The sequence below is a fragment of the Zootoca vivipara genome, chromosome 16 (genome assembly GCF_965207765.1).
Source record: "Zootoca vivipara chromosome 16, rZooViv2.hap1.1, whole genome shotgun sequence".
Classification (NCBI taxonomy): Eukaryota; Metazoa; Chordata; class Lepidosauria; order Squamata; family Lacertidae; genus Zootoca; species Zootoca vivipara.
The window spans coordinates 17745033-17757805 of NC_142599.1; the positions used below are offsets into that span (position 1 = coordinate 17745033).

At 46.1% G+C, this 12773-nt stretch overlaps 1 protein-coding gene across 1 annotated transcript in view; it reads left to right on the top strand.

The window, feature by feature from the left end:
• POLE (DNA polymerase epsilon, catalytic subunit) overlaps positions 1–12773 on the top strand; it is a 56225-nt gene that overhangs the window by 28937 nt on the left and 14515 nt on the right. The window contains exons 27-36 of the mRNA XM_060269359.2: positions 954–1056; positions 1183–1263; positions 2142–2264; positions 3981–4199; positions 5561–5770; positions 7312–7455; positions 8836–8976; positions 10206–10359; positions 10458–10564; positions 12548–12724. Coding sequence (XP_060125342.2) covers positions 954–1056; positions 1183–1263; positions 2142–2264; positions 3981–4199; positions 5561–5770; positions 7312–7455; positions 8836–8976; positions 10206–10359; positions 10458–10564; positions 12548–12724 — 1459 coding nt within the window. The remainder of the gene's footprint in view (positions 1–953; positions 1057–1182; positions 1264–2141; positions 2265–3980; positions 4200–5560; positions 5771–7311; positions 7456–8835; positions 8977–10205; positions 10360–10457; positions 10565–12547; positions 12725–12773) is intronic.

Consider the following 12773-nt stretch of genomic DNA (forward strand, 5'->3'; position numbering starts at 1 on the left):
GATTGGCCTCAACTAGGGCCAGGGCCTTTTCAGTATTGGCCCCAACTTGGTGGAACGCTCTTTCACAGGAGACCAGGGCCCTGCGGGATTTGTCATCTTTCCGCAGGGCCTGCAAGACAGAGCTGTTCTGCCTGGCCTTTGGGTTGGATTCAGTCTGACCCACCCCTGTGTTTCCCTCCCTCATGGTTTGGATTTATGGACTACTTAAAATGAGGCTGCATTTTAAATTTTAATATTGTATTTTAATCTGTATTTTAATTAATTGTTTTCTTTTTTTATGTCTTACTGTAATTTTATTGGTGTTGGCCACCCTGAGCCCGGTTTTGACTGGGGAAGGCGGGGTTGTGGGGGAGGAAGGGAAAGGAGAATGTTAGCCGCTTTGAGACTCCTTCAGGTAGTGACAAAACGGGATATCAAATCCAAACTCTTCTTCCAGCCTTAAATGCCCATGGACTGCAGTGGCCAGGCTATCCCTGCCCAGGAACAGCCATAACTGGCAAACCAGACAAAGCTGGTAAAAGTTCATTGTACTCAGAATAGACTGATTTAAAGTACAGTCGTACCTTGGATCCTGAACGCCTTGGTACTCGGACGTTTTTGCTCCCGAACGCCGCAAACCCAGAAGTGAGCTTTCCGGTTTGCGAATGTTCTTTGGAACCTGAATGTCCTCTGCGGCTTCCGATTAGCTGAAGGAGCTCCTGCAGCCAATCAAACACTGCACTTTGGTTTCTGAACGTTCTCGAAGTTGAACGGACTTATGGAATGGATTCCATTCAACTTCCGAGGTATGATTGTAATTGTCGTGACTAACTTCCGTTTGGTCAGCTGAATGGGTTTATTCTGAGGAGAATGAACATCGGATACAAACCATATCGTCTTTAAGATGCAACAGACTGACGAGGCTGCTCCTCTTCTGGAAATAGAAGTGATGCGTTTTGATTTATTTTTCCCAGGGCCATTCCGCTGGCCATTTTCCAGGCTGAGCTCTCGGTCCGCAGGCACTATCTCCGGAAATGGCTCAAGAGCCCCTCCCTGCAGGATTTTGACATCCGGACGGTAAGCTGTGTGGGGCTGTCCTCCAGCCGTTTGTGACTCAAGGCTGACTGTGGCACACCTCTTTATCTAGACAATCCCTCCCCAGCCTTGGACTTGACCAAAATCCTCTTGTCTCTCTGCTTGTAGATCCTGGATTGGGACTATTATATCGAGAGACTGGGCAGCACAATTCAGAAAATCATCACCATCCCAGCAGCCCTACAGCAGGTAACTGTCGGGTTGGTGGCTAAAGGGCTGTGGGCTCCCCCAGGATGTTACAAGGTGCAGGAGGTGGCCGCAGAACTCTCACACTTAGTTGCTCCGGCCCAATAGCTAACTAAAAACTCAAAGCTCCAAAATTGAGCTAGCTCCCTGAGTGTTCCCATTCATTTCAGAAAGGTAGAACCATAATAATAATAATAATAATAATAATAATAATAATAATTTATTATTTATACCCCGCCCATCTGGCCAGGTTCCCCCAGCCACTCTGGGCGGCTTCCAACAAAATATTAAAATACAGAAATCCATCAAACATTAAAAGCTTCCCTAAACAGGGATGCCTTGAGATGCCTTCTAAAGGTCTGGTAATTGTTGTTCTCTTTGACCTCTGGTTGGAGGGCATTCATTCCACAGGGTGGGTGCCACTACCGAGAAGGCCCTCTGCCTGGTTCCCTGTAGCTTTGCTTCTCGCAGTGAGAGAACCGCCAGAAGGCCCTCGGTGCTGGACCTCAGTGTCCTGGCAGAACGACGGGGGAGGAGACGCTCCTTCAGGTATACCTTTCCTGCATAGAACTGACCCCGGTCTTTTCCGAATGCACGAGAGCTCTGTGCGTTCCTGAGAGCACACCTGGGACTGCAGAGCTATTTATTTAAAATATTTCTACTCTGTGATTGGTTGTACAAACGAAAGTTGAGAAGCTGGGGGTTTCTGCGCTATGGGTCTCTGATTTGGATGTCAGCACTGCCAGTGCAAGCGTCTTGTGTTCTAGCATAGCTAGTTTCCTTCTGCTTCTGGTCAAAAACAGTAGTATCCTCGCAGGATCAGGCAGAATGAAACTCAGAGGGAACCTCCCGAATAAATAACAAATGGTGTGTCCCGTCAGGTAAAAAACCCCGTTCCTCGCGTCCGACACCCCGACTGGCTCCACAAGAAGCTCTTGGAAAAGAACGACATGTACAAGCAGAAGAAAATCAGTGAGCTGTTCACAAGTGAGGGCAAGAGACAGGTAAGAGGGGCAGGGCTCTCCCTACATAGGGTGGATTTAGAAAAACGAATCCAGTTTTTTTAATTAAAATGCATTTACACACGCACGCACACACACACAAAATCAGTTGTAGTCAATGTGTGCCTCATCATGTTTACTTGGAAGTAATTCCTACTTTGTTCACTAGGACTTATTTCCCAAATGAATGTGCATAAATTATAGTCCTGGCTTCTAATTGCTTTGTACAGTAGTACCTTGGTTCTGGAACTGAATCTGTTCCGGAAGTCCATTCCAAAACCAAAGCGTTCCAAAACCAAGGCGCGCTTTCCCCTAGAAAGTAATGCAAAATGGATTAGTCCATTCCAGACTTTTAAAAACAACCCCTAGAACAGCAATTTAACATGAATTTTACTATCTAACGAGACCATTGATCCATAAAATGAAAGCGATAAACAATGTACTGCAGTCACACAATTAGTAGCTGAACTGGGTTCCACAAAAACAGAAAGCTGCAGAAACAAAAACGTAAAATAAATAGCAAAAACAGACAAACCTCAGCGTAACACTCAAAACGGAAGTGTGGCACTCAAATAGGAAGCATGGCACTCAAAACGGAGCGTGTTCGGCTTCTAAAAAAAGTTCGCAAACCGGAACACTTCTAGGTTTGCAGTGTTTGGGTTCCAAGTTGTTTGAGTACCGAGGCGTTTGAGAACCAAGGTACTACTGTATATAGGTTTCCAAATGGACAGTTTGATTTTATAATAATAATAATAATAAATTTTTATTTATACCCCGCCCTCCCCAGTCAAAAACCGGGCTCAGGGCGGCTGACACCAACAGAACCACAATAAAACATAAAAACAATTAATTAAAATACAGATTAAAATACAGTATTAAAATTTAAAGTGCAGCCTCATTTCAAGTAGGCCATAAGTGGCTGACACCAACAGAACCACAATAAAACATAAAAACAATTAGTTAAAATACAGATTAAAATACAGTATTAAAATTTAAAGTGCAGCCTCATTTCAAGTAGGCCATAAATCCAAGCCATGAGGGAGAAAAACACAGGGGTCAGGCTGAGTCTAACCCAAAGGCCAGGCGGAACAGTTCTGTCTTGCAGGCCCTGCGGAAAGATGACAAATCCCGCAGGGCCCTGGTCTCCTGGGAAAGAGCGTTCCACCAGGTTGGGGCCAGTACTGAAAAGGCCCTGGCTCTAGTAGAGGCCAATCTAGCCATCTTATGACTCGGGATCTCCAGAATATTATTGTTTGTGGACCTTAAGGTCCTCCGCGGGGCATACCAGGAGAGGCGGTCCCGTAGGTACGAGGGTCCCAAGTCGCATAGGGCTTTAAAGGTCAAAACCAGCACCTTAAACCTGATCCTGTACTCCACCGGGAGCCAGTGCAGCTGGTAAAGCACTGGATGAATGTGATCCCGCGGCCGGGACCCTGTAAGGAGCCTCGCCGCGGCATTCTGCACCCGCTGGAGTTTCTGGGTCAGCTTTAAGGGCAACCCTTTTTACATCTTGTCTGTTCTTTGTTTAAGATGGCAGCCCCTTTAGGTTGCTTTGCATTTTTGTAATAAAAATAAACCAGTGCTTTCTGAGATGGGCATCTGCAGGTAAAACATACTTTTATCCCAGAGCTGAGAAGAAGGTGGAGGCCAAGGGCAGTTTTTGTGGGTCGCTCAGTCAAGGAGGATTCCATCATTGCACTCTCCGCTGTTTCCTCGCAGGTCTCTGCCAACGTAATCCAGGAGGGCACGCCCTCCACACAGGTAGCTGACATGGAAGATTTTGGGGTCGCCAAGGCTCTGCAGCCTGGGGTCCCCGTGTCGAATAAACGTAAACGCGTCCCTACAGCGGAGGAGAGCCAGCAGCAGTCCCAGAATCCGGAACTAACACAATCCTGGAGGGAGATCTTGGGCCCGCCACCTCCCACTGGAACCACCAAGGTAAGGCAACAGAAGGAGAGAACTTCATTGAGGAACAAAGGGACTGGACGATGGGGGAGCAGCAACATCCTACCGTATATGAACCTTTTAAAAAGCCAGCTGGATCAGGCCAGCGGCTCAACTGGTAGAGCATCCTGGTCAACCAGGGGCCAACTAGATGTCTCTGGGATCCACAAGCAGGACCTGAGCACAGCTGACACTCCCCTACTGCGGCTTCCATTAGCTGGTATTCAGAAGCATATTGCCGTCAACACTGGAGGTAGAATGCAGCCGTCGGGGTTAAAACCCATTGATAGCTTTACCTGTCTAAGGCTTAGCCATGTGACTTGATGAGAATTCCATAGTTGCAGCTATGCAATAGGGCTTCCTTTCCTGATTCAGCTTCATTGGATGTGCCCATGTTGTGAGAGAGGGGGGAAAGCTTTTCTCTTATCTGTTCTCTCCACGCCATGTGGAATTTTATTGGCTTCTGTTACGCCACAACGTGCACATCTTTTCTCTAAACAAAAGCCCCGAACGCTGTCACACCATAGATCTGTATTATTATTTTTCGATCACTTGTAGCTGAGTAAGATTGTCTTCCATGAACACGGTCTTAACAGTGAGTCCATAAGTGACTGTGGAGGCCAATTCTGGATCCACATGTCCTTCCACAGTGGGGACATAGATTTCCTGGCAGGAGTTGATCATGGTGAGGGTTTGCCAAACGTGCCTTCCTCTTAGCACTTTCCTCCCTTTCGTTCTGAGTTCGAGCGTCTTCAAAGCCTATGACACCTTTGGTAAAGGCTGTTCTCCAATTGGAGCACTCACAGGCCAGTGTTTCCTAATTTTTGGTGTTTATACTACATTTTTTAAAGATTTGCCTTGAGAGAGTCTTTAAGCCTCTCTTGTGGACCACCACTATTATGCTTTCATTTTTAAGTTCAAAATAGAGTAGTTGCTTTGGAAGACGATAATCAGGCATCCCAACAACATGACCAATCCAACAAAGTTGATGTTGAAGAATCATTGCTTCAACACTGGTGATCTTTGCTTCTTCCTGGCATTAGTTCGCCTGTCTTCCCAAATGATGTGTAAAAAATTTTTGGAGACACCATTGATGGAATCTTTCAAGGAGTTGGAGATGGCGTTTATAAGTGGTCTGTGTTTCACAAGTGTGTATGGTATAGATATGTGTAATGGTATCATGTTGGCGTAACGCTGACTGTGTCAGAAATTACAGATTGCACAACGTTTTCAGGATTCCTGCTGTTCATTCCCACCATTTCTGATTTGAAGAATTTGACTTTCTACCAAAGTCGAAGAAAGTTAGGATTTGGTTTGCCCGGTGGTCATTTCCTGTTTCCTACTCTTTCCCGCAGGAGGAGCGCCTGGTCTGGCTGTGCTACCACAAGAAGAAGTGGGAGGTTCAGGCTCGCCAGCGCCAGGAGCGCCGCAAGAGGCGGCGGCTGGCAGATGGCGAGTCGGTCCTGGGCGGGGGGCTGATCCGGGCAAGGACCTCCATGGGGCTCGGCAGCTACCTGAGCAAAACGGCCCGCAGCATCCTGGACATGCCCTGGCAGATCGTGCAGGTGAGGAGCATCGTGCGGCATGCAAGCCCTTTCCTGGGGGAGATGGGATTTAGGACTGCTATCCGCGGCGCATGCTATAAAGTCAGATGCATGGAGGCATAGGCGGTGGATAACAGAGAGCCAGTGCAGCATAGTGGTTGGAGTGTCAGACTAGGATCTGGGAGGGACTAGGGTTCAAATTCCCCACTTGGCCATGAAGCTCGCTAGGCGATTTGGGGCCAATCGCTGTCTCAGCCTGACCTACCTCACAGGGTTGTTGTTTTTGAATCAGGAGGCATAGAACCAAGTATGCTGCCTTTGAGTCCCCAGAGGAGAAAGATGGGACATAAGTGCAATGAAATAAATAATAAAAATGCTGGGTTGTGTTCAACATAGTGCTATCCGCACAATTGAACCTGCTCACTCTCTCTCTCTCACACACACACACACACACCTCAAAATATGTTTTGGAGGTTTCCCCAACCCTCTCGAGCAAATTAAGGGACTGTGCGGGACACATGCAAGAGAAGGGGACCCCGTTGTGTTAGTGGTAATCATACTCATTTAAGCATCCTTAAAATAATGAATGACTTCCCCCCTTCTCTTTCCATGGTTCATTTTGATATCATAAATCCCTGCATATTTTACATAAACTAAACCATTCAGTATTCCATTATTACACCCATCAAACTTATTTACACCGTTGAATTTATCTTAATGCTGCCGTTTTCAAGTGTACGCAATTTCCCCCATATATTCAATAAACATTTTTCAATCTTCTCTAAATGTATGTTCTTGTTCTCTTATTCTATATGTTAAATCCGCAAGCTGCATATCCCATCAGCTTAAGTTGCCGTTCTTCTTTGGTTGGGACCTTGCTCGTTTTCCATTTGGGGGCTAACGAAACACAGGCTGCAGTAGTAGCATACATAAATAACCTTTTTTGACACCCGGGAATTTCCATCTGGGTTATCGAAAGGACTCTTCCCCATAAAATATTTCAGGGAGCCCCCCCACAATGTTGAGAAGAATCAGGGCAGAAGAGGCCAGTTGTGAAGCCGAGCACAGTGCGGTTTCAGTGGCTGGCAGCTCCTCTTCACAGTGGTGGCAGCGGCAGGAGGAGGAGGAACCAGCCATTGAAGCCGCACTGCTACAGTGTTCGGCTCCACTTCCTGGCGTTGGGCGCATATCACACACACACAAACCTGCTTGAGGTGGCACCTCTGGTGTTAATCCTTGTGCTAGCCCAATTACTTGGTTGAGTGCCTTCCCTATTGTCCAAGGGCTAAGGAGGAGGAGAAAGCCAGTCCCTGGACTGCTTGCAAGAAAGAGGCAGGGAGGAAGTTGCCCCATTTGCCCTAATGAGCTTTTGAAAGGGCAGCAAATGCCACAGCCTCTGTGCCTTTTCCTCACCTCTTTTCAGCTTCCAAGCCTTCCCCCCATGCCAGATAAGATCAAGGGCTGCCCCTGGGTTGTGCTTCCAGGCTCCGCATAGTCCAGGCAGCTTCCTTGCCTCCCTATGCCTTTGCAAGCCCAGCTTGACGTGATCTCTCTTTCCCCAGATCGCGGAGACCAGCCAGCCAGGCCTCTTCAAGCTGTGGGCCGTCATTGGAAGCGACCTGCATTGCCTCAAGCTGAATGTCCCCCGCGTTTTCTACGTCAACCAACGCGTCCCTAAACCTGAAGAGAGCACTGCATATCGTAAGGTGTGTAGAACCAGTCCCTTGGGGGAGCAGTAAATGTATTGCAGTAACCTGTTTTCCGCAAGTGATTTGGTCCAAGAAAAGTAGGGTATTCATGTCAGTTTGCATTGCATTTCTTAATGCATGAAAGTATTGATCTGATGTGTAGAGATCGTTCCTATTCTGCTGAATTCAAGAGGCTTCTGAAAGCTTCTCTGTGTGAAAGAAACAAGCAGAAGGTTCATGATGTTTGGGTTATACCTTCAGAGAAGCTGAGTACCGCTGGTTTAAACTGTACTCTTATCATTTCTGTCCAAGTCATGCTGACTATAAAAATAAGGCCAGAAGGAGCCTGGGTTTCACTTTCTATCTCTTTTCCTTCTGGTGTGGTGTTCTGTACATAGTATGCTTAGTGCTAAGGTTTAGACTTCTTATAAATTATTGTAAGTTTAAGTTAAGTCTGCTGCCACTGGATTTCTTATGGACAGTGCCAATCCGGAATGTATTGGATTTCTGACCATTACGCTCATTTGCCTTCAGTAGCAGTAAAGCTCTGTGGGATGAAATACAATTGTCTCCGGTCTATTTGGGAATCCTGCAACATGTTTCAGTTTTTACTCTGCTATAACTATACAATGGAATCTGCTCTGGATCAATATTCATCTTGTAACTTTTTCCTTTTACACTGAAAACTTCGTTTTTCCAGGTGGGGGGAAATGTGGAACATGAGAAGGCAAGGAGAACTCCTGTGAAATATTTTCCCCTCCCTTTTAGAACGAGCGAAATGCTTCTTAAAACCAGGTTTTACCCACTCAAAATGCTCTGTATGAAGATTTGTATGTCGGACAAAATGAGGGCCTGTATGGTGTCGGGGTTAGAGTGTCAGACTAGTTGCTTGGGAGACCAGGGTTTAATAATAATAATTTTATTATTTGTACCCTGCCCATCTGACTGGGTTCTCCAAAGCCACTCCCTGAAGCTCACTGGGTGACTGTGAGCCAGTCACTGCCTCTCAGGCTAGCCTACCTCACAGGACTGTTTTGCGGATGAAACGGGGAGGGGAAGAATCATGCACGTCACCTTTTGCTCACTGGAGGAAAGGCAATATATAGATGTATTAAATAAACAATGTGGAAGTTATAGTGCCTTTGTATGCTGTAATTGACTGCACATGACTTTTTTGGCAGCTCAGAGCCAGATTAGACCAAAAGCGAAAGGTTTTTCATTTGAAGACAGTGAGAGATGTCTACAATTCTGGGGCAGAGTTGCCAGATGACCCAGAACTACTATGACAAGGAAAGGAGAATGCGGTTGGGCCCACCCATCTGCGCCCCCTTTGGTAAAAACAGGTGCAGATAGATTTGAGGGGGGATCTCACCTGAGTCCTTGTTATCATCTTGGCAGGTAAACAGGATCCTTCCTCGCTCCAACTTGGTTTACAACCTCTATGAGTACTCTGTGCCCGAGGAAATGTACCAGGAGCACATCAACGAAATCAACGCCAGCCTCTCTGCCCCAGATATCGAGGGGGTGTACGAGACCCAGGTAACTAACTCCCTTTGGCTGGTCTGATGCAGGGAAGAGGGGAGATCTAGATCTGGAGATGAAACATACAATTGCACCCCATGCTAGTCCAACTCCGAGTAGATTCAATGGACACAATTAATTGACACGTGAGGTGTATATTTTAAGACCCGCCTAATTGTTTTTAATGATTTTTGTGTTTTAATGTGACCTGCGCTGGGACCTTAGGGTGAAGGGCAGGTAATATAGTAATTTCGGAGGGTATATTCAGAGTAGAATTGGCTAGAACCCCTTTTTCTTTCTTTTGAAACTTGAAGTTGATTTGAAAATACTATCATCCAATTCTTTTATGCTTTCCCTTCACTTGCCTTCCGTAAATGGGTCTTTTCAAGCTTCTCGTTTCAAAATCCTCTACCTGGGCAGAGGCCACAGGTGAAAACCTGCTGCATTCAGCAGCATCCTTGGCTTTCCTTTAGAAACCTCTGAGGCAGCAGCACGGAGCATCTTGCTCTGGGTAGTTCACTATGGCAGGCTCCCTCCTGCCCTGACGTGTCCAGTCTCTTGCTCAAAACACATCAGGCAAAGTTGAAGGTGGAGCCCAGAGCTCTTTTTATGAGCTTCGTTGCTGCAGAACAACTATTCTGCTGTACTTTATTGGAAGGAGAGAGAAAAAATCATTTGCTTAATAACAATTTAAACAATTTAATTAAAACAGCAACATTATAGCATGTGTATCAATGTTCGTTAACTGATGTGGTTAAACAGTTTTTAAAAAAACTTGGACTGAGTTTTAGCACACATGAAAAAATTAAATAAATCCTTTGGACAATAATGTAGCTTAAATAGAAAACTGTCTTTAGAAAGGTTTTTCCTCCAAAAGCATTTCATTTTTAAAATCCAATTTAAATTTAAATAAATCCAATTTAAATTTTTCAAAAATGATTTTCTGGGTTAAAAAAACACACACACATTGATTTTTATCCACCCTGGTTTCCTGTAACTTCAGTTCTCGCCAATGCAGGTTTTTAAAAACCAAAGGGAGCCAGCACTTTTTTCTAGAAGAGGGGGGGGAGGTGCCAGTACTGTATACCCTTGAGTGCCTCCAGAAAAAAAGCTCTGGGGCCAGATACCCTTGCCGGTCGACTTCAGATCATACCCGGAGATCTAGAAGTAGATCCTACTCTGCCAGAAGATCATACCAGTTCTTCCCACCCCTGGTATAACCTCTGGTTCCTCTTCTCCCTGCCCAGATTCCATTACTTCTGCGGGCCCTGATCCACCTGGGCTGTGTGTGCATGGTCAACAGGAACTTGGTGAGGCATCTCACCGGCCGGGAGGCTGAAACCTTCAACCTGGAGCACCTCGAGATGCGCTCCCTGGCCCAGTTCAGCTACCTGGAGCCAGGTAAGGAGACTCTCTCCCGATACTTGGGTGGCTGGCAAGAACTGGGAAGGCAGTTCCTGCTCTCTTCTAACGTGAGGCTCTGTTTCATGTCTGTTTAGGTAGCATCCGGCACATCTACCTGTACCACAACTCCCAAGGCAACAAGGCACTCTTTGGCCTCTTCATCCCATCTCAGCGGAAGGCATCTGTTTTTGTGCTTGACACGGTAAGGTCAGAGACCAGGGGGGTGGGGTGGGGCTTGTTGAAACATTGTCCTTTCATTTATTATATTTCTATGCCGCTTTTTCACTCACGTGAGTCACAAAGCAACTTACGTACAGTAAATATCAGCATAGCAGAACATCACAATTGCAACTTAAGTTATATACAGTGGTGCCTCGCTTAATGAATGCCCTGCTTAATGAAATTTCCACTTAACGAAAGGTTTTTTCTAGTGGAGGTTGCCTCGCTAGACGAATTCGTTTTACGAAAAATTTGTCTAGCGAATCACGGTTTCCCATAGGAATGCATTGAAACTCAATTAATGCGTTCTTATGGGCAAATAAAAAATAAAATAAATTCAATGCATTCCTATGGGATTCGCTAGACGAATTTTTCGTTATAAGAAAAGACCCGTGGAATGAATTAAATTCGTCTAGCGAGGCACCACTGTACAGTGATACCTCAGTCTTCGAACGTCTCTGTTGACGAACGTTTCAGAACCCGGACGCCGAAAACCCGGAAGTAGATGCTTCCGTTTTCGAACGTGCCTCGGAAGTCGAAACGGCTTCCGCTGCGTGTTTTTCAATTTTCTCAATTGAATTTGCAAACAGCCCTTTGCGCCTCAGTTTTCAAATGTTTCGGCGCGCGAATGGTTTTTCGGAATGGAGTACGTTTGAGAACCGAGGTACCACTGTATATAAAAAAAACCAAATCCTCAGTAAAAACGACTCCCTTCTATAAAGCACTATTAAACCACAACCGCAAGAAAAGTCACATTGTAAAATTACAATTACAGCACTCGTAATCCACAAAATGATATGAACGACATTAACAAGCCAACAACCAAAAACAAACTGCTGGATCCACACACTTTCTCACCACCCGCAGGTCTCATAGTCTTCCATTCAGTTCATGAAAAAACCCACATTCACATAATGATCCGTGCTCAGCTCTAATGGGCTGTTCAAGCTGGGTGGAAATCAAGGTTCTGATAATAAATTTAATAAAGAGGGGGGATTTATAAGTTACTTAAAAGGACACTGTAAATCAGGGGTAGGCAACCTAAGGCCCAGGGGCCGGATCCGGCCCAATTGCCTTCTCAATCCGGCCTGCGGACAGTCCGGGAATCAGCATGTTTTTACATGAGTTGAATGTGTCCTTTTTTAAAAAATGCATCTCTGGGTTATTTGTGGGGCCTGCCTGGTGTTTTTACATGAGTAGAATGTGTGCTTTTATTTTAAATGCATCTCTGGGTTATTTGTGGGGCATAGGAATTCATTCGTTGTTGTTTTTTCAAAATATAGTCTGGCCCACCACATGGTCTGAGGGACGGTGGACCGGCCCATGGCTGAAAAAGGTTGCTGACCCCTTCTGTAAATAATTAAAAACATTTGCAGGATTTTAGAAAACCCTTGCAATGTAGCGAGAACTATGGCGAGAATGGAGTACAGTCAAACCTTGTCTCCCGAACGCCGAAAACCCGGAAAATAAATGCTCTGGTTTCCGAACCTTTTTCGGAAGCCAATCGTCCAGCGCAGCTTCCGCTTGAGTACAGCAAGCTCCTGCAGCCAATCAGAAGCCGCTCCTCGGTTGTCGAACATTTCGGAAGCCGAACAGGCTTCCAGAATGGATTACGTTCGACAACCAAGGTTTTGACTGTATTAAGAAAATATAGAAAACATTATAAGATGCAGTTGGAAACGAATAACGATGGAGGGAAGTCCAGGGATTCAGAGAATCCTATGTGTATATGATTTAACTGCGATGATAATTGTTAAAGGCAAAAATGAGTAAAAAAATATTTATTTTTTTAAAAGGGGAAATCAGGGTTCTATGGGTATCGGGTTCTGCGGTTTTAGAAGCCCGGTTGGCAATTGCAGATTCCTTGGCTTCCCTGCCTGAGGGTCCTTTCATCCAGATGGTTTCACGGAGCCAAGTCTTTACCTGCAGCTGCGTCTCTAGCCTCCTTCTCTCCCCTCGGCTCCAGGTGCGGAGCAACCAGATGCCCAACCTCAACAACATGTACTCGGCGGAGCACAGCGCCATGGTGGCGAAGGTGGGCGAGGAGCTCCTTCCGCCCAACAAGCACGCCTTCGAGGTGCGAGCGGAGACAGACCTCAAGACCGTCTGCAGGGCCATCCAGCGCCTCCTGCTGGGCTACAAGGTAACAGCAGGGAAATCCAGCGCTCGCGCCCATTCCTTGGCCAACCCTG